This window comes from Gastrolobium bilobum, unplaced genomic scaffold (genome assembly GCF_033153095.1).
Source record: "Gastrolobium bilobum isolate Gb01-03AN ecotype WA unplaced genomic scaffold, APGP_CSIRO_Gbil_v1 utg15844, whole genome shotgun sequence".
NCBI lineage: Eukaryota > Viridiplantae > Streptophyta > Magnoliopsida > Fabales > Fabaceae > Gastrolobium > Gastrolobium bilobum.
The window spans coordinates 92,107-113,191 of NW_026896862.1; the positions used below are offsets into that span (position 1 = coordinate 92,107).

Consider the following 21,085-nt stretch of genomic DNA (forward strand, 5'->3'; position numbering starts at 1 on the left):
CACCAGAAAAGATTTTGTGTTCCAGGTGTTTTTTTTTATCAAATATAATAAAAAATAACACTTTTATACTATCTCTACCTTCAAATTTATTTTCACCCATATCTCTTTTTTTTTTTTTTTTTTTTTTGGCAAGCACCATGTGGTCCAGTCCAGAACCACCACTCAATCCGTGTCTATTAAACCTTATCCCATTATCTCTTTGCTTCAGTTCAAAGAACTATACTAAAATCAAATAATAGTAAGTAGGTAAAAATGAGGTATATGTTCGATTCATTTTAAATATCTTAAAAAATAAAAACTATACTAGAGAGTCATCGTGTCCATATAAAACTGCCATTGTCATTGTGAATACCGAACACGAAAAGGGAAAAAAATATTTCTCCTATATAATTTTATTCTTTACAATTTAAAATGATATTATTTTGAGATTTAAGATTAAAAATAAATGATATTTTAAAAATTTATTAAAATATCTTTTGTTTTTAATTTTAACCCCACAAAATATTATTTTGAAATTATAAAAAATAATTCTATCTCTTGTAACAGGAATTTTTTTTTCCATAATATTATATTTTATTTATATTGTAACTAGGAAAAATAGTAATCCCTAATATTATATGGATTCAAGGTTTCTTGTGAAAAAATAAGATAAAAAATAAACTTTAAATGTGTAGGTAAAAAAATTATCTCATACTTTAATAAAACATTATACAAATTAAATAATTATTATCATAAATAGTTAATTCCTATGAATTAATAATGTACTAATTAGTTTAGTACATATAATTTGAGTTCATTATATTTATTTAAGTATGTATTCTCCCAGGAACACAAACTCAAACACGTGTCCCTTTTGCTGTTAATATTTTCCTTTCTCCATCTACCGTTGAATTTTCAGTTCTTATTCAACAAAGTGACATCATTGAGTCTCTTTATTCTTTTTTTCGAAGAATACATCATTTGAGTCTCTTGAGTATCCATAAAAAATAACACAAAGCAGAATAAAAATGGGAAGAATCTTTGTGGTGGAGCTGGAGGGAAGGTCTTATAGATGCAAGTTCTGCAGAACTCACTTGGCTCTTGCAGATGACCTCATCTCTCGGGTACCATTTTTTATTTTATTTTTTATTTTTTTATTTTCTTGTCAACTTTTTAGCTAAGAATTAGTATTTTTTTTGTTGTTGTTGGAGCAATTATGAACAGTGAACCCTTTTGTAGACATTATGAAAATTTAGACCAAATTATCTAATATAAGGTGGTTGAGATGTGGAAATTATGTGCTGGAAGATGCATGGTTTAATGTATCCTAATTGGTAAAAAGATTAAGCTTTGATATTTGAGATGTTTATTTTCTGGGGAGTCTTTAATACATGCCGAGTGAGGTTGAAGTCTCTGCAATTGCAGATTTGCAGTAGTAGTGCAAGACCACTAATGCCACGGAACATCATTTGACCCTTAACCTTAGAACCTCAACAGGTTGTACCTTGAACATTTCTGTTCAGCATTCTTCCAAATTCCAGGTTACCTGAAATTTAGATGACAAGGTTATTTTGATTTCTGAAGCCAATGCTAACACGTACCTTGATTGACTAAAGCAGCATGAGGATCTGATTAAGGAAGGTTATTGACTTAATTGTTAATCTGATTATCTTATGTGAGGTGTTGGCAGTGATTTGATTTGCTAGTTAAATTAGTGATCTCATTTAATTTTGAAACCAATCAATGGCAACAACTGCTTCTTGTGTTATCGGGTGGTTATTATTTTGTTTCTTACTTTGCCTTCAAAGTATGTACTCTTTGTAGAACTCAGACTTTCTAACAGCTCTATCATATTTTTGGATCTTAGTAACCTCTTATGAACACCCTCTGCCACTCTCTTTTCCCCTCATAAGCATTCCCATTTGCATCCCCTGTGTCTGTAGAAGAATTAAAAAAATTGTCAAACTTATACTGATAAATAGATGAGTGGGAATACCTATACTGGCAGTAAATCCTAATGGAAAACACTGGTAGTTAGCTGCATGAGTCCTTGATGTCCTTCACTTCAATCCTTTTACTTTTCTGTAATTCAGTCCAATTCATGGATAAATCGGGGATTAAATTTTCCAAAGGGAAAATAATTGGACAGTGATGTTATGTAGGTTGATCTTCCATCAATGGTGTATTTTACTTTGTAAAGTAATCTACATCAACATTACCTTTATCTCAAACTAGTTTGGGTCGTCAATGATCCCATAGAGCAAGATACATTGTAAAGTACTCTGAGGGTGTCTAATCTGTCATCATGTTGGGTTTGGGGATTAATTATCTTTCGGCTAGTATGCTGTATCAAAATATAACCAAAGGAAAATATACAAGAGGTTCATGTGAAAAAGCTTTAGTATGAACTTACAATATGTCCTTTCGAATCTTGACTGCTTTCTTGCATTGTTGCTTTTAATAACTTGTATCCACCTTATTCTTTGGTTGTGTCTTCCAATGCTAATCATAACTTCATATATTAAAAGTTAACTATTTAGAAAAGAAAAAACTTATAGCTGACATAAGATATGTGTGATGGGAAAAGATAAAAAGCTAAATGTATTACTTCTAATGGCATGCATCATCTCTGTGCTGTTGATTTTGCTTGGTTTTTGCCAGTACAATGCTCCAACTGCTTTGCTGGGTTGTTAAATTACTTCTTATCTGTATCTTGTATTACCCTTCTTTCAGGCATTTCATTCGCGGAGGGGAAAAGCATACCTATTCAATAATACGTGAGTACATTTCAGTTCTTATTGGATAATCCATTAGTGAATAAGAAATTAAAATTTATGATAGTGTTGTATGGTAACATAACAGGCTTGTTGCTCATTTTGTTTAATGTATTCATATTATTTTCTGAAAATTGCATTTAGCATGATTTGATACTACCAAAATTCCGGAAAATATGGTGGTCACATTCTGCTTAAGTTAAACATCTTTGAAAATTGCATCCTGTGATACACCCATGAGCACTGCATTTTCTCAATTGTCTTTTTTTTTTTTTAAACAAAAAAATTCCATCCCCGTTGTTTCAAAACATTAACTGCTTTTATATGGAATGCATTTTCATCTTTAAGTAGCAGTTTAAGACTGAGGCTTTTCAACTTATTGCACTATTTATTAGTTTTAAATTTAAATGCTAACATATGCAGATTGGAACCATTGTTACTTGTTAGGAATTTATAAATGTTTTATTTGCACATAATTTGGTATTATGGAATAAACATTAAATTTATGTTCAGAAAGAATTCCCTTGGGAAAAATGATCAGTGACATAGAGACATTTTAATAGCAAAAAATGTTTTAAGGCACTGATAGCCTTCCAAGTCTTCTCAAATGAGTTCAAAACCTGTATAGTTCAGGTGCCTGGGACAATTGATCCATGGGAGCAATTTTCATGGTTTGAAATTCTCATGCCTTGTGCTTTAATTGGAAAAGTATGTGCATGTTTGATTGAAGTTTAGAATGCTAGTAATAATGCATAAACAATGCTGTCCTTGCTTTTAAACAGCAGGACTACTAAGGGCATTACCATGCATTTAGAACTCCTGTTCCCTAGTCTACATTCATGAGTCTCTTTCCCATTTAAGTTTGAGTACATCCTTGTATGGCCATGATACAACACCTTGTATGGAAGATTACATCATATCCAGCTATATAATTAAGTTAATCTTTAACTAAAATAATTGTTGATGACATTGTTTAAATTTTTTTTTTCCTGCTTCAGTAGTTGTTTCTTTTTGTTCCTTCATGTCTGAATTTACAGTATTAAGCACAGTCAAAATGATAATTCAGCAATTCCTGCCTTTTAATTTTGGCACTAACGAATCCTCCCCTTTTCTTTTTGACAGCATTGCTTTCTGTTCAACTTCCTTTTTTTCTTTGCACACACTGATTTTAGATTTGTTTAGAGTGATTGCCTAAGGAATTGAATTGTTGTAAATATTAGTTATTTATTATTATTTGTTGTATAGGGCCAAGCCCATTAGGTCAAGAATTAGGTCTTCTATTCTCTATAAATAGAGAATTCTTTGTATCAGATTAAACACACAATTAATAATATTTTTTCTGATTACCCTTTTTCAAGTTGGTATCAGAGCTCTCGATCCTGAGGGCTCTGCTTCCGCGCCTACGAAACCTTTTATTCTTTTTTTCATTTCTCGTTGCCATCAGCCGCCACCGGAAAAAAATTTCGGGGACCTCTTGGACCGAGAAGACCATTGTTCCTCTTCCTTTTTTTTGTCTCTGCACAGCAAAAACAACGAGAACACCGCAACAGAACACTGCAACCATCGTACACAGAACCTGTTCATCGCGTTTTGGACCCTTTTCCGGTGGAATTTTTACTCCGACCAGACACAGACACAGCCGCGCTTGCCGGACGACCACGGTGCAAAAATTTCAGCCGGAGAAGACAGCCCACGCGCTCTCACGCGCCACCCAAACTACAGCGCGTGAAGCCCACGCGCAGCCACTTCCACCGGCGCGTGGAGGCGCGTGCAGCCTTATTTTGGTCGCGGACCACTGCCGTTTTGATCATCTCTTCATGCTCTTTCAAGATCTGTGCTTTCCCCTCTGATCTGACGTCGTTTGGTATTTTTTTCGTATTTTTTTGGCTTCTTGGAGCTTTTCTTTGACTAGTTTTTTTGCAGTATGTCCTCCGACACTGAAACTGAATCAACCCTTGCAAACACAACTACAAATTCTTCTACACAGTCTGTGGTGACCCCTCTTGGTCACAATGATCTTCCTGCTCTTCATCAGAATTATCGTCTGAATGGAAAGAATTATTTACAATGGTCCCAGGTCGTTCGTACTATTCTCAAAGGACGCCGTAAAGTTGCTCATATTGAAGGACCTGTTCATGCCAAAACAGCTCCAACATTTGTTGGTTGGGATGATGAAGACTCACTTATTATGACGTGGCTATGGAACTCTATGACTCCTAAGGTTAGTCAACACTGCATGTTTTTACCTACTGCTCTTGAGATCTGGAACGTTCTTAAGCAGACCTATTCAATGAAGCAAGATGCTGCCACTTGTTATGATATGAGGAATCGGATTTTTTCTACCAAGCAAGGTTCTCTCTCTATAACAGAATATTATGGTATTATGAATAAGTTATGGACTGAGCTTGATCAGTACGAGAATTTGAAGATGGAATGTAGCAAGGATGCAGCCACTTTGACCACCTCCATTGAACGCCATAGGATCTATGATTTTCTTTGTGGTCTCAACTCAGATATGACCCTATTCGAGTTCAAATTCTTGGTAAGGAAAAATTACCGTCTCTTTCTAAAGTTTTTCACATTGTCAGGGGTGAAGAAAGTCGCAGGGCTGTCATGATGGATACCAAAGTGTCCGAAGGGTCCATTATGCTCTCATCTAAAGTTACTACTCCTTCTGATTCTAATCCCACTTATGGGTCTGCTATGATTTCAACAAAAAGGGATGGTTCTTCTCAAAGGAACTCCTTTACAAAATTTTCTGATGATGCATCTTCTAGACTTAAGAAAGATGATCGCTGATGTTCTTATTGTAAAAGAACGGGTCATATCAAGGATCTATGCTTTCGTTTCCATGGAAAGCAAACGGTCTTAGAAAAGATGGCAAGGATGCGTGGTCAAGCACATTTTACTTCCTCTGAAATAGCTCCTGCACCTAATGAGACCCAACCTGCGTTCAGTCAAGATGAGTTGGAACGGCTCCGAACCATCCTTGATTCTCTGAGTAAACCATCTGATACTAATGCTTTGGCTATGACTGGTATGAGCTCCAAAACTTATTCTTTTCTTTCTTCATGTACTGATTTTAAACATTCTTGGGTTGTTGATTCTGGTGCTACTGATCATATGGCTTGTTGTGCTGACCCCTTTACTTCTTATCATCCTACCATTGGAACTTATACAATAGCCGTAGCTGATGGCTCACATACATCAGTTGCGGGTTCTGGTAACATAAACTTACAGCAGTCCTTACATCTGAAAGATGCTCTTCATGTTCCTAAACTCTCCACGAATCTTCTTTCTATTCATAAAATTACAAAAGATTTGAATTGTACTATAACCTTCTTCCCTACCCACTGTGTTTTTCAGGATCTCGCCACGGGGAAGACGATTGGTAGTGCTAAAGAGCAAGGTGGGCTGTACTATCTGGTGTCACAATCTCCCGCCAATAAAGTAACAGATCACATCTTGCTGTCTCATGGTCAATCAACTGCCGATTCTTTGATTTGGCTTCATCATAAGCGCTTGGGACATCCTCCATTTAGTTTACTCAAGTCTTTATTTCCGTCATTGTTTTTGTCTAAGTCTGTTGAGTCTTTTTATTTGATGTTTGTGAGTTTGCAAAGCATCATCGTGTGTCTTTTCCTTCTAATATTACTAAAAGTGTTGAACCTTTTGATCTTATTCATTTTGATGTTTGGGGTCCTTCTAAGATCCCTCATTCTTCTGGAAATAAATGGTTTGTTTCTTTTAATGATGATTGCACTCGTGTAACTTGGGTTTACTTAATGCGTGAAAAATCTGAGGTACCACAACTATTTTTTCAATTTTATAAAATGGTTGAGACCCAATTTGGTAAAAAAATCAAGCGACTAAGGATTGATAATGGTACTGGATATGTTAATCACTGTCTTTCCCAATTTATACAGAATAACGGTATGATTCATGAACTTACTTGTGTTGACACCCGTCAACAGAATAGGGTTGCTGAAAGAAAAAATCGTCACCTTCTTGAAGTGGCTCGTGCATTAATGTTTCAGACACATGTACCCAAATACTACTGGGGAGATGCCATTCTTGCTGCAGCATTCTTGATCAACCGTTTATCCACTCGGGTACTTGACCATGTAAGTCCTATTCACTCTATAACTTTTTTTTTCCCTTCTATTCCAACTTTGAGTCTTCCTCCATGAGTGTTTGGGTGTGTTGCTTTCGTTCATGTTCATAAACACCATCGCAGTAAGTTGGACCCTAGGGCTATTAAATGTGTCTTCCTTGGTTATGTTCCTGATAAGAAGGGCTACAAGTGCTATCACCCTGGTAGTCGGAAATTTTTTGTTTCTATGGATGTTACATTTCAGGAATCTGAGTCCTTTTTCCAAGGTCCTTATCTTCAGGGGGAGAATAATTCATCAGAAAACTCATCACCTTCCTTCTTTGAGTTTGAATCTTTAGTGTCTACTCCTTTACCTGTGTCAGTGTCTCCTCCTCTTGTTCCTGTTCCTTCTATGTCTGATCCTTCTATGACTGATCCTCCTGTGACTGATACATCAAAAAGTGATCCTCCGTTGATTGATTCTTCTGTGACTGATACATCAAGTACACCAGAAATACGAAAGATTGTGACACCTGAGTTGGTATATCAAAGAAGGAAACAGCCCACATTGACTCACCAGCAACCTCAATCGTCTGAACCACTGGTAAGTCCTGAATCTCATATTTCTGATTCTGGCACTAACGAATCATCCCCTTTTAATTTTGGCACTAACGAATCCTCCCCTTTTCTTTTTGACAGCATTGCTTTCTGTTCAACTTCCTTTTTTTCTTTGCACACACTGATTTTATATTTGTTTAGAGTGATTGCCTAAGGAATTGAATTCATGAGTTCACATCCAGAACTAGCCTAATCTTTCTATGTTATGTGGCACAAGTTTGACGCATGCTTTGAATTAACCCAAATAATCTATGAGTTGGTTTGAACTTGCAACTGTTCAAAAGAATTAAATCAGAAATGGTGCAGTGCTAAACTGTGCTGCATCTAGTCATGGCCTGGAATATTGCACCTGTGTAAATTTTATTACCAAATTGTTTAATTCGTAGTTTTTTGCCTTTAGTAAATAAGCCCTTGATGTACCTAATGAAGTGAAGCCAGTAACTTTTATATGTCAGCTGTTCAAAACAGGTATGTTTTTACATTGTGACAGCTAACATATACATTCCTTTGTTTTAAAATCATTAATTGTTTCCTTCCCATTGAAAAGTTTCTTGCTTCTCCTGTTAGTTTGATGGTATTAACACAGTTAAGAAACAGACAGATTTAGACAAAATTACTAAATTAATTGTTTTTAAACTTAGTTTTAGTTAAGGTTTTTTATAGCTATATTGCTGCTTTTATGAATGTACAGAAGGCAACCATGAACTTTCTTAATGTTAATTTCTCACCCAAATTTTAACCTTTTTTGTTTCTCTTACAAGCAACATTAATGTATACTATTGGAATTCCTATGCATTTATTCAATCCTTTAGTACAAGGAACATGTCTAAACCAAAGTTGTTTTGAAATGACTGCATTATGTGTACTTGTAAATCATTAATAAGTTATCCCAAAAAAATAAAAATAAAGAAATCATCAATAAGTTAGTGCACCGTGTTATCTAACCCTTGTATATAGAAAGACATGATTTGGGATCACGTTTATAAACCCACTTGTTGTTTGCACATAAAGCCAATGAAAGTTTGGAAATTGTTTGGTTCCTGTCATTATTAGATGAAAATATCACTACACATGAATATTCTGTACTCTTGGGTTGGGGATGCTTATGTTTTGGGCATGTGATTCAGGGTGAACATCACAATTGGTGCACCAGAAGAAAGGGTGATGCTTTCAGGATTGCATACTGTGGCAGATATCTTTTGCTGTTGCTGTGGTCAAATAATTGGCTGGAAATATGTAATCCTTCTGTGTTACCCTATATTAATGATTTTCATGTATCTAGAAACATTGTTGTTGCAGATGAAATCTCTTAGAATGTCTATGCTGGATGAGTGATCCAGATTTATTTATATATTTATTTATTGGTTTGCTCTTTCTGCAGTTACTGCAGATAAGTTATCTGCATTAAGCCCAATTCGACGTGGTTTTGAGGCGAAAATCATGGTGTTTTTGTAATTTTAATTTATTTCAAGGTTATTATAGTCTTTATAATTATAATTTTTTAATCTTTCAATCCCAAAACGACATCGTTTTGGGAGTAAATGCAGATAACTTATCTGCATTAACTGCAGAAATATTTTTCTGTTTATTTATTCTGTAGTTCTAGTTATGTGCCACACAACTTTTGATCCTTTTTTGAAAACATTAACTATTCTTTCTCAGGAGTCTGCGCATGATAAGAGCCAAAAGTATAAAGAAGGGAAGTGTGTTCTTGAAAGGTATTATTTTCCTATTATCTTGGTTAAGGCAATTTAGTTGCACTTTCCCCTTTATGGTGTTTACACTTACTATACATATTCTGCATTGTCAATGCAACAGAGAAAGGATTGTTGATGAAGTTGATTTCTCCACTGAATTCTATATAGACAGTCGTGCCAGCATGAGTGATGCTGAAGATGCTTAGCATCTTAAAACCTGCTGGACTTGTTGGTTCAGGAAAAGGAATGCACTGCTTCTGTCTATGAACAATAATAATGGTGACACATAAAAATGTTCAAAATCAAGAAAGTTTGTTTTAGTTTCTTATTTTTATTTTTAAAGTGGTGTATTAAAAGTTGAGTTCTCCATAGTGTCTAAACTCTGTGGAAGGAAAGAGATGAAAAAGTTGTTTCATATTTGCCGCTAAATCTTTGGAAAGAACTTGGTTGTTGTCTTGTTGGTGCCTATATAGGACCTTTCCAAAAGTTTGACATGACAATTTTCTTTTCAACACTTTTTTTACTATCAGGTAAAATTTCATATTAGTTTTTTTTTTTTTTTTTTTTTTTTTTTTTTTTAAGAATGAGTTTAAGTCATTTAGTAAAGTAAGAAAATTTATCAAAAGAGAATATTAAAGAGTATGTTGCTAATGTTTTAAAACACGTAAAACATTTAAGAATGAAATGCATTTTTCTAGCTAGGTTACGAGTTTAAGTTTTAACTTCCTCAATTTCTACAAACCCCTTTTTTTTTTTCAAAAATCCATCAATTCTATATTTTAAGCATCAATAAACTAGAGATATGGATTAGTTGAAGTAGGAGGATGTTATGGTAACTTATGGGTATTACACTTGGGATTAATTGTTATTAGTAATTGTATAAGTATTAACAATAAATGTTTAAAAATTTATTAAATATAGCTATTAATTAATAATTGTTTCATATTTCACTCTAAGTATTAGTGTATTTGAGGAAGGGGTGGTTACCGGAATAACCCGAAATAAAGTATATACAAAATCCACTTGATAACAAATAAAAAGAAATAGTCTAGAAATGTTTTCTGGTCTATGATCTACAAGAGGGCACTTGTTATTATTACTAATTAACAACACAAACACTTAAATCTATATAACTTCTCATAAATTATCAAAAGGAGAATATTTTGCAATCAAACTTATTTGTTAAATTTTTTATTAAAATTAATTAGATTCGTATAATCTTTTAATTCTTAAGTAAATTGGTTATCTTTATCATTTTAACTTATTCAATAATTAGTATTGAATCTTTGCTATTTTTTTTGTAACATTACATGGAAATTGAAGTGCAAATCTAATACACATTAAACACATCTAGGGTTGGCAAAAACGAGCCAACCCGTCCTAAATGAGTCGGGTTGGGTTGACATAAATGAGTTGCCAACCCGATCCATTACAACCCGGACCAAAACGAGCCAGCCCGCGGGTCAAACGGGCCAGCTCGCGGTTGGGTTTTTTTTTTTAATTACAAAACTGCTTCGGTTAACCCCTTAGATACCCGAGTGCGATTCATCACAAAGTTTGGTGCTTTTCTTCGAGTACAATAATGGAGTGTTCTTCGTTTTTTTGAATTTAATTTAATTCTTTTTTGAAATTGTTGTTTCGTTCAGATGCGTTCCGGTTACGGTTGTTCCATTTTTGAGCCGCTTTTGCCTATTATTTTGGGCCGTGACTCAGCGGCGAGGTTGCGGCGGTTGGAGCTTCGGTTCGGTCTGTGAAAGTGGGTCAAGAATTTTTTGGGGCGTTGCATCTAGGGGTGTAAATGGGCTGGGCTAGGCTGGGCTTTGCCCTTCCTGGCCCAAGCCTACGTAAAAAAAAATTTAGCCTATCTGACCTACTGGCCTATTAAAGGCTTTATTTGTAGGCCAAGCTCGACCTATTTTTAAAAATAAGAAAGCCTGACATGGCCTACAGGTCTTATAGGCCTCCTACTGTAGATACTAAGCAAACAAACTAATTGTATAGAGCAAAGAAAGGTCCATTCATGCATGCACTATACTTCTCATAAGAAAAAAACAAGAAAGAGTCAACATAATACCCCAACTCTAGAATGTATATCATAGAGGAATAGAGTCAAAGAAATAGGAAAAATAAGAAAAATACAATTATTGGGTGCTGAAATAAAGTCTTCAAGAGAATGTCATTCATCTAAAAATCTTTAAACCACCATCAAGACAAGGGAAAGAAAAGACGAAGCCGAGAGCGAGAGTGCACATAAAAATTAGGGTTGGTATTGGTACTTTGCCACATTAAATAAATATTATTATTATTTTATTTTATTTTAATAAATTAAATAGGCCAGCCTACAAGGCTTTAGACCACGCTTGACAAAATTGACCTATGGCCTATTTGTTAAAAAAACTTTCTTATAAGCCTAAGCCTACTCTAATTTCTCTAAAAGGCCGGGCTAGGCCAGGCTCAATGTTGGACAGGCTGTAGGCTGGGCTGGGCTAGCCTGGCCCATTTACACCCCTAGTTGCATCCAACTGCACTAAGAGCCACTTACGCTGACTATACAATTCTCTCCCAAGAGGAGGTTACTCCAAAACCAGATTCGCTTACTCATGTGGTATGTGTTCTTGGAAGTTTGTGATTCTGGAGATTAGTTTTAATGAATTTGGTTCTGTTTTGATCCCTTTCTTTGGAGCCAACCCGCGAGCCAATTCATTGGCAATATTTCGAGCTAACTAACCCGCGAGCCAACCCGTTGGCATTATTTCAAACTAACTCGCGAGTTTTTTTTAGCCAACTCAGCGAGCTGATTATCAAGCCAACCCTAACCCGGCTCGGGTCGGGTTAGATTTCTGACTCGTTTCTCTTTTCGGATCAACCCTAACCCGACCCATTTTTAACGGGTTGAATGCGGGTTGGGCCGGGTCGAGCCGGGTTGGCCCGTTTTGCCAACCCTAAACACATCTAACACCACTAGGCTAACCCTAGTGGTGCAGTCCTTGCAAATTTTATCTTAATTTTCTAGATGTGTAACCTATATACCCTTGTCAAAAAATTTCACTTCTGTAGTACTGTTCTTTACTTACACAACAAGAAAACATAATTTGTTCGAGGTTGAAAAAGCTATCTTGTCAAAAAAATTAATTTAATGCTTTTTAATAAAATAATTACGCATTTATTATAGTTTTGGGAATAATTACGGATCTATTGCATAATGTGACGCCCCATTGAGGCTTCTCACCCTAAGGGGAGACGCCCAAATGAGGCGTCACTCATCAGGTGTTGACACGTGTCATTTTTTTATAAAAATAAATAAATAATTTAATCATAAAACTTTTGAATAACTTTAACTCGGGTATCCAAATCAGGTAATTCTTTTTTTGATTCCACGTAACTTTTCGAGATCTACGCAATGACATTTTATTTGATATATTTTATTTCTCACAAACATAATTTATATTTCAATCAGGTAATCCTTCTTTCTTAGAGATTTAGAATATTTATTTGATTATTTCCTTTTTTAATACAGATTTTTCAAATTGATTTTTGAGTTTAAATCACAAATCAAATCTTTATTTTGTTTTCCTTATTAATAATAAGGGAAAAGTGTTACTTTTAATTTAAATCACAAACCAAATTTTTTTTATAATAAAAATAAAAAATTTATTTTTTTAATTTAAATCACACATCAAATCTTGATTTATTTTTTATATTAAATCACAAACGCAGAACTCAGAGGCTTCTGAGTTTAAAAATGTGACATGTGTCAACACCTGACACGTCACCAATTACATCTAAATTGAGTTTCAATCAAGAGGCAATCACGCCTAATTTTGCTAATTGTATTTTTGAAAAACATTCATAAGCCATCATTAATTTCAGACCACGAATAATAACCCAGAAGCTTATAGCATTAATCATTAATTTCAAAAATATTATCCTTCTTCCTTAGAGATTTAGAATATTTATTTAATTATTTCCTTTATTTCTAATATTTTTTTAAATTGATTTTTTAGTTTAAATCACAAATCAAATCTTTATTTTATTTTCCTTATTAATAATAATTTTTATTTTTTATTTAAATCACAAATCAAATTTTTGTAAATCACAAATCAAAATTTTATTTATTTTTTTATATTAAATCATAAACTCAGAACTCATAGACTTTTGGGTTTAACCGCTCTTATAATACTATTCTTGCAAAGTAAAATTGTATTTGTGAGAAATAAAATATGTCAAATGAGATGTCATTGCGTAGATCTCGAAAAGTTATGTGGAATCAAAACAAGAATTACCTGCTTTGGATACCCTAGTCAAAAGTTATGGCCTTCAAAAGTTTTATGATTAAATTATTATTATTTTTTGAAAAAAAATGACACGTGTGAATAGGGGTGTCAATATAGGTTTTGACACGCGGGTCGACCCGCGACACGACACGAAAATTCGTGTTCGGGTTGACCGGCAAAAAAATTCGTGTCGTGTTCGTGTTGATGTATTCATGTTCGTGTCGACCCGTATTTTTTTTAAATTATTTTATTTTTAATTTTTTATTATTATTTTTTAATTTTTTTTAATTTAGATCCATTTTTTTAATTTTTTTTTGTCAATTACTGTTTTGACCCCTATTTTGCGTGTTATTCGTGTCGTGACGTGTCAACCCGCAAAAAATTTGTTTCGTGTCAGTGTTGAAGATTTTGACACGAATAAAAATTCGTGTCGTGTTAGTGTTGATATAATCGTGTCGTGTCGAATTCGTGTCGTGTCAAATTTGTGTCGTGTCGAATTCGTGTCGTGTCAAATTTGTGTCGTGTCAACCCATTTTGACACCCCTACGTGTGAACACATAATGAGTGACGCCCCATTTGGGCGTCTCCCCTTAGGGTGAGACGCCTCAATGTGGCGTCTCATGTGACGCCCAAAAGGAGCGTTACATTGTGCAACAAATCCATAATTATTCCTAAAACTATAATAAATGTGTAATTATTTAATTAAAATGCATTATTTAAATTTTTTTGCCGGTGGGTCTGAGTACAGTAACATCTTTGTTTCGGATAAGGCGGATTAAATGTTGTTTCTTGTAATAATATTTACGAGAAATCTTGTTTAATATATACAATTAAAGTAAGTATATAAGTTATTTTCAGTGACTCAAAAAGATGTCATTTTAAATTTGGGAAAAAGGTATTTTTATAATTTTAATTTATTTTGAGGTTATATTAGTTTTTATTTTTAATTTTTTTTTTCTCTCAATTCAAAATAATATCATTTTGGGTCATTAAAGAAAAAATTATTTCCAATAATGAAAGAAATATTAAACTCTTTTAGTAAAAAATCTATAAATAAAATTAATTATTACAAAATAGTTGTTAATACCCACATTTTTTATTTTTTACCCGATTTTAAAAAATAAATTGGATTGTATCAAATTAATAAGGGGAAGGATATTGTAACAATCAATTAGCGTTACTACCAATTAATTTCGATTATGTTGATTCAATGGTTATATTTATTTTCATCTTTATATTGTTATGATTCTCCATATTTAATACTTTATATTTATTTTCATCTTTGTGTGTGGTCATGATTTCTCAAATTTAATATTTTCACATTAAATATAGAGAATCATGACTATATAATTGTGGAAATAAATATAATCGTTGGATCAACATAATCGATTTAATGGTAAAATTAATTGGTAGTAATAGTGATAATAACACTAATTAATTATTTCAATATCCTACCTCAATTAATAATACTAAAATAAAGTTGCTCGAGTAAAAAAGGGGTTAAAAATTTCCTTACGCACAATAAATTTATAAGATCCGAGGAAAGAGAAAACAAATTTAATCGAATCATATGGTTATTTTGTATACAGGAAAAAAATTATTATCATGTAACATAATGAGAATTTTTTATTTTTTTTTTGAGGAAAATACATCTTGCGTTCACAACAAATATTACAATGCCCAAGACATATGTTAGTCAATTTAAAAGATTAATGTAAATTTTCTTTAAAAAATTTAGAGGGATTACGATTTTGATAAATTAAATTTATTTTAAATTTTGGAGAAATTACAAATCAATTTTTTTTCTTAAGAAATTAAAATGAATATCGTAATTTTTGTTAAGGACATAAAATATATTTTATTTTTATTTTATATTTTATATTTTTTTGATATGACATGAGAAGTATTTGACTGACCCAGTAAAAAAAGCACATTTTGCGCAGAGTTGGTTAACCTCGAAGCAGTGGCGAAAGGGTATATATTGGTTTCAAAAGGTAAATTGGCCAATTAGGTTTGTTTCGCTAACATAAAAAGCGAAACATTTTGTTTTTTTCTACAATAATACACGTTCCCAAATTCCTCTTCCGCTATTTACACCGTCTCTTTTCTCTCTCTTTCTTCCTCTTTAATTTTTTTTTTTTTTTTTGTAAGTTTGATTTTGCAGGTAGCTCCAATGGGGAAATCCTCCGCTTCGCTCAAGAGGAAACGTTCCAAGAATTCCTCTAAGGTATAATTCTCATTTACCTAATCGTTTTTTTTTTAGGGTATTTAACTTTGAAGTTTCAGGTTTACCAATTTTGGGAAAAAGGAACGCACTTTCTGATATTGCTTGTGTTTTTTGAATTGAAATTTTGTGAGTTTGAATCATGTACCTCAACTGATAGGAAATCTGCTCTCTTTTTTGCTTGTTGGGGGGAGGGGGGATACTAGGTATTAGTTTAATTTGGTTGTTGGGTTTTGCAATCTGTTCTTAGCAGACCAAACTGAGTGAATTTAGTTTGTTGTGTTGATTAATTTAACTGAGTATGGAATTTCCTATTTTTGTTTTCACAAATGTAAATTCATCATGAATATATACCTAATTTGATGGTTTAGGCAAAGGGAAGCAGTAGAAGTAAGATTAAGAAACATAAATCCAAGAAGGGTCGCCGTCGTGAGGTTTCTCTTTCTAGCTCTGACTATGATGATTCAAAAATTTTGATTTCTGATGATAGTCACCGAAGGAAAAGGGATCAGTCTCGTGCAAGAAAAGATGTGAAAGGTCGTAAGAAGAGGGCTCGGAGACGATCATCTAACCGTGACAGCAGTGTGGACTCTCTCTATGCTAGGAAGAGGAAAAAGGCAAAGCGGAAAAATGAGAATGATGAGGTGAGGGAGGAATCCCACCAGAAGAAAAAAATTAGGAGAGAAGCAAGTGCTAATTTGGTGGGAAGTGGATCATGGAGCTGCTCGACATGTCAGGGTGGGAGTGATAGCAATGATGACAGTCAATATGAGAGCCACAGGGGAAGAACAGAAAGAAAAGAGAAAGACAAAAGAAGGTTGGAGAGAGGAAGAAGTGGAAGTGAAAAGAGTAGTAGATACAAGGCCAGAAGTTTTTCGTGCAGTCCTCGTAGTGAACATAGTTATGAAGAGACCGAAGTGAAGTATATAGGGGAGAACAATTCTAGATGGCTCAGATCAGTTATTACTGTTACAAAAGAGGCAGAAGAATCTATGGAATTGTGTAGAAATGAAACCAAGGAGGAGATTGTAGATGATCATGATTACCCTTGTAGAAGTAATGACAGTAATGATGGGGCCACAAAGAGAGAGTTGGATCATCATACACATACTGCATCAGAAGAGAAAGTAAGAGTTGAGGACGAGATAGGGGATATGAATGCTGATCTTAACTTCACAGAGCCCGAACTTGGAGATAGGAGCTACAGTGACAGGAGTGACCTTAAAGCTTATAGTGCTGGGACAAGTGAATCTATGAAGAAGGAAACAAGTGAAACTTTTGGTGCTAATCTGAATGGTGATGACTTGGAGTCAATTCTAAGACAAAGAGCGTTGGAAAACCTGAAAAAGTTCCGAGGTGAGGTCCAGTCTTCTGCAAAAGCTTCTGATCAGAAAAATAAAGTTGTTAGCCAGGTGAAGCAACCAATTACTGATAAACATGAACTGGTTCAAGATAAGTCTATTGTCAATAAAGAGGCTGTAGGGACAAAATTTGATAAGCAAACCCCTGTAGAAGAAACTAGTTTGCCTGTTGGGAGGACAAATTTAATTGCTTATCCAAGAAACAAGGAAAGTGTTTTAAACAAGGATAAAGATATATCTGGTTCTTCTAAACTTCATTTCGCCTCTGCACCAGGAAAAGTGATTGATGCAGACGACCCTAGTGAAACAATCACTGAATCCACTAATCTTGGGACGAGCAATTTAGAATTGACCACACCAGCATCTTGCCATGATTCACTTCAAAGTCACTCATCTCTGAAGCAAACACCTGTGGCGGGACTTCCTCAGGAAAAATTGGACGTAGCAGAAATTACTAAGATTAAGGGTACTTTTGAATCTGCTCATGTTTTGAGTCATAGTAGCAATGATAATGTCAATAACATTGGGGGATTATCTTCTGCTGTTCCTAAGCCTTCTATTCATGGACCTAAATTTAAGCGTAATAACCCAAGTAAGGGGCAAGATGATATCAAGGATCACTTTGAATTGAAGCAAACATCTACTTCACATGAACCTCCCAATGCAAAGTTTGTGGTGACTAAGGGTGATGCCGAAAGGAATTCAGCTAAGATTACTCAAGCTGCAATTCAGAGTATTAATAGCAGTGGCAGAGATGTTGATGAGTTTCGCAACTCTGCTACCCCAGAATCTTGCCTTGAAAGTTCATCAGTAGAGAATAATGCAGGCAAATTGCAAGTTGAATCCAACCAGGGTTCCCAGTTTGAGCAGAAAACAATGAATGTGATGCGGGGTGGTGAAATGGTAGAGGTGAGTTTGTGATAATTTCTGTCTTGGATTTTGAAAGTTACTGTCATAATGATGAGCCCTAAAATACGGTATGTAATCCTTTCCATTCCTTACCCTTTTTTATAACTAATAGTTTGTGAATGCTCAGGTTAGCTACAAGGTCTATATCCCTAAGAAAGCCCCTGCTTTGGCTAGAAGGAAACTTAAGCGATGATCTTCTATCCATTATTCTGGTGAGAAAAAAGGGCTTTATGGCGTTGTGTTCATCTTGTTTGGCACATGAAAAGAGTAAACACATATGCAGGAAAGCATAGAAACTTGTGAAGAGATGCTTTGTGGATTCATCCGTGTATGAACTCTTAAGAACTGCATCAATTTCTATTAGCTATATTTCATTTTAGGTGATGTCATGGGGGATCATGAATGTAGTCTGTTACAAGAATATTTGATGCAACCCTTTCAACATGAAGAAGACTTTCCATCTTTTTTTTTTTGGGGGGGGGGTGTAACATGAAGAGCTTACGTAATTCAAACAAAGCATTTTTGTGATGTTGATCGTTCCAATATGCATGTCACTAGTAACTAGCATATCAGTGCTGTGAGAGATTGGCTTGGAGTTTTCAAACCTTTCAATTGGGCACAAACGATGGTCCATAGGCCTTGAGTAACTTCAAGGGGATGCCAATGATTACTTAGCATAGATAGATGAATGTAATAAGTTTATTTGTATTAATAAACTCTAGCGTTGACTATTTTCAGCAGTGTGAAGAATTTCTCATTTAACAGCAAGTCCCAAATACTAAGTTATATAGGCACAACAATTTGTTTTTCTGTCAACAATGGTTGAATGTGGCCGTAAGACTCTCTTTGGATTTTTTTCCCCGAATTTTTTTCTCTCATATCCTCAAAGAATTTAATTAACATGTGAATATAAATATTTTTTTATTTAAATTATAAATATAAAGTTATAAAGTAACACTGCCACTTCTTTCTTAGGTTTATACATATATGTATTAGGAGAAGAGGGAGGTTATACTTATAAAAAAAATTTATAATTATTTTTAGGGGTAGGATATTGTAACAATCAATTAGGGTTACTATCAATGTTACTACCAATCAATTTCATATCAATGTTACTACCAATCAATTTCATTGTTAGATCGATTATGTTGATCTAACGATTATATTTATTTCTATCTTTATATTGTTATGATTCCCCATATGTAATACTTTATATTTAGTTTCACATTTGTATGGTTATGATTTCTCATATTTAATACTTTCACATTAGAAATCATAACCATACAAAGATGAAAATAAATATAATCGTTGGATCAACATAATCGATCTAATGGTAAAATTGATTTGTAGTAACCCTAATTGGTTGTTACAATATCCTACCGATATTGTTATTACTAATGTCCCTAACAGTTTGTTTCACCGTTACATTGATTATGTTGATTCAACGGTTATATTTATTTTCACCTTTGTATGATTATGATTCATCATATTTAATGTGAAAGCATTAAATATGGGGAATCATAATTATACAAAGATGAAAATAAATATAAAGTATTAAATATGAGTTCGCTTTTTCTGCAGTTACTGCAAATAAGTTATATGCACAAAGCCCAATACGACGTCGTTTTGGGGCAAAAATCATGGTGTATTTATAATTTTAATTATTTCAGGGTTATTATAATCTTTATAATTTAATTTTTTAATATTTCAATCCCAAAACGACGTCGTTTTGGGAGTAAATGCAGATAACTTATCTGCTGTAACTGCAGAAATATTTTTCTGATTAAATATAGGGAGAAGAAAGAAGGTTTTTAGAAAGTCAAATCAGAACTGTTGGATTAACATAATCGATCTAACAGTGAAATAAACTAGTAGTGACATTGATAGTAACACTAATTGGGAGTAACAATATCCTATCTCTTAAATGAAAGCCATGAATTTTATTTTGAAATAGTTGAAAGAGGTTGTAAGATAAAAGAAATAGGAAGTATAACCTCTATCGAGAAGAAAAAATTAAGGAGGTTATATTTATCATCATTTTTCTTGGGAAAAGTGTTTGTCCTTTTAAATGACACAACTTATGTCATTTAACTCTCACAAAGAGGTGGGACTCACACATTTATATTTTTTTGTCCACTCTCTTCTCCTTTATCTATCTCATTCTCTCACTTAAAATGACACAACTTTATATCCTTCAAAATGATATACACTTTTTCCTTTTTTCTTACCACCTTTTACAACTAATTTTATTACCGTTTGATCAAAATTAAATCAACAGTTACAAAATGGCATAAAGTGAGATCTATTGATTAGATTTTGATCCAACGATAAAAAAATTAGTTGTAAGAGGGGGTAAGAAAAAAATGTGGTGAGTATAACATATTCCAAAAAAAATATACATGTTTACTTTTTTTTTTAAATGAACAATATAAACCATGGTATACAAAATAAAAAAGAAGGTGAAGACAACAAAAGTGGTAAGAATGAAAAAACAAATCTTGCCCTGAAACAAACAAAAAGAGGGGAGTAGATCTTCTCATATGTTATATGGAAAAATCATAATCTTACCAAAGTGAATCAATAATAATAAAAGAAAGAGTAAATACCTTTTTTCGTCCCTGACAATATTCACGAAGTCCCTTTTGGTCCCCAACAATAAAAAAAAGCTCATTTTGGTCCTTAATTTTAGAAAAATAGTGCCATGTTAGCCCTTCTGTTAGTTGAGCTATGACGACGTCACTAACGTGTCTGACGTGTACCGTTAAGTGGCTGACTCACATTCCACTTAGGACCAAAAACGACGTCGTTGAGGTACCTTCAGTTTTTTTTTTCTTCTTCTCTCCCACTTGAAGTTTATCTGGAGATTACAACGCTAAGACCTTCCCTCACTTTCACAATTTGCTTCTTTTCTCCCACGTCGTTGAGGTACCCTGTTGTGAATGACCAAAGCTTTTGACGGAGTCTCCATACCATAGTCTCCTTTGGACAAATTGGAAGCCCTAGCACTATCGTCCATTTCACAGAATGTGTGGTCAATGACGATGGTGCTTTGGAGGAAAATTGAAATGTGGGTCACGAAATTGGCCAGGTTAGGGTTTGGATTTGAACAGAAAGTGAATTTTTTCGTAGAAATGGGGAAGCTTAGCGTTGTATTGT

The 21,085-nt window shown here is 33.9% G+C and overlaps 2 protein-coding genes across 3 annotated transcripts; both read left to right on the top strand.

Annotated features, from left to right (window-relative positions):
- The first annotated feature begins 918 nt into the window (after positions 1–918).
- LOC133302446 (protein yippee-like At5g53940) lies at positions 919–9,646 on the top strand. 2 transcript variants are annotated; one of them, XM_061502219.1, is made up of 5 exons: positions 919–1,103; positions 2,713–2,756; positions 8,592–8,700; positions 9,127–9,182; positions 9,283–9,646. In XM_061502219.1, the coding sequence occupies exons 1-5, from the start codon at positions 1,008–1,010 to the stop codon at positions 9,365–9,367; spliced, it is 390 nt and encodes a 129-aa protein (XP_061358203.1). In that variant the 5' UTR covers positions 919–1,007; the 3' UTR covers positions 9,368–9,646. The 2 variants fall into 2 exon arrangements, with proteins under 2 accessions (XP_061358203.1, XP_061358202.1); XM_061502218.1 differs by lacking the exon at positions 9,283–9,646 and adding an exon at positions 6,728–7,450 and having other exon boundaries at positions 1,042–1,103; positions 9,127–9,153.
- A 5,867-nt stretch (positions 9,647–15,513) lies between these two features.
- Positions 15,514–18,697, top strand: LOC133302452 (uncharacterized). The gene is made up of 3 exons (XM_061502224.1): positions 15,514–15,662; positions 16,031–17,929; positions 18,057–18,697. Exons 1-3 carry the CDS (start codon positions 15,609–15,611, stop codon positions 18,120–18,122), a joined length of 2,019 nt encoding a protein of 672 aa, XP_061358208.1. The 5' UTR covers positions 15,514–15,608; the 3' UTR covers positions 18,123–18,697.
- The last annotated feature ends 2,388 nt before the right edge of the window (positions 18,698–21,085 follow it).

Coding starts and splice junctions, on each gene's coding strand:
- LOC133302452 (XM_061502224.1), top strand. CDS start 15,609: ATGGGGAAATCCTCCGCTTCGCTCAAGAGGAAACGTTCCAAGAATTCC. Junction 15,663..16,030: donor GTTCCAAGAATTCCTCTAAG/GTATAATTCTCA, acceptor TTGATGGTTTAG/GCAAAGGGAAGCAGTAGAAG. Junction 17,930..18,056: donor GGGGTGGTGAAATGGTAGAG/GTGAGTTTGTGA, acceptor GTGAATGCTCAG/GTTAGCTACAAGGTCTATAT.
- LOC133302446 (XM_061502218.1), top strand. CDS start 7,094: ATGGATGTTACATTTCAGGAATCTGAGTCCTTTTTCCAAGGTCCTTAT. Junction 7,451..8,591: donor CTCAATCGTCTGAACCACTG/GTAAGTCCTGAA, acceptor CATGTGATTCAG/GGTGAACATCACAATTGGTG.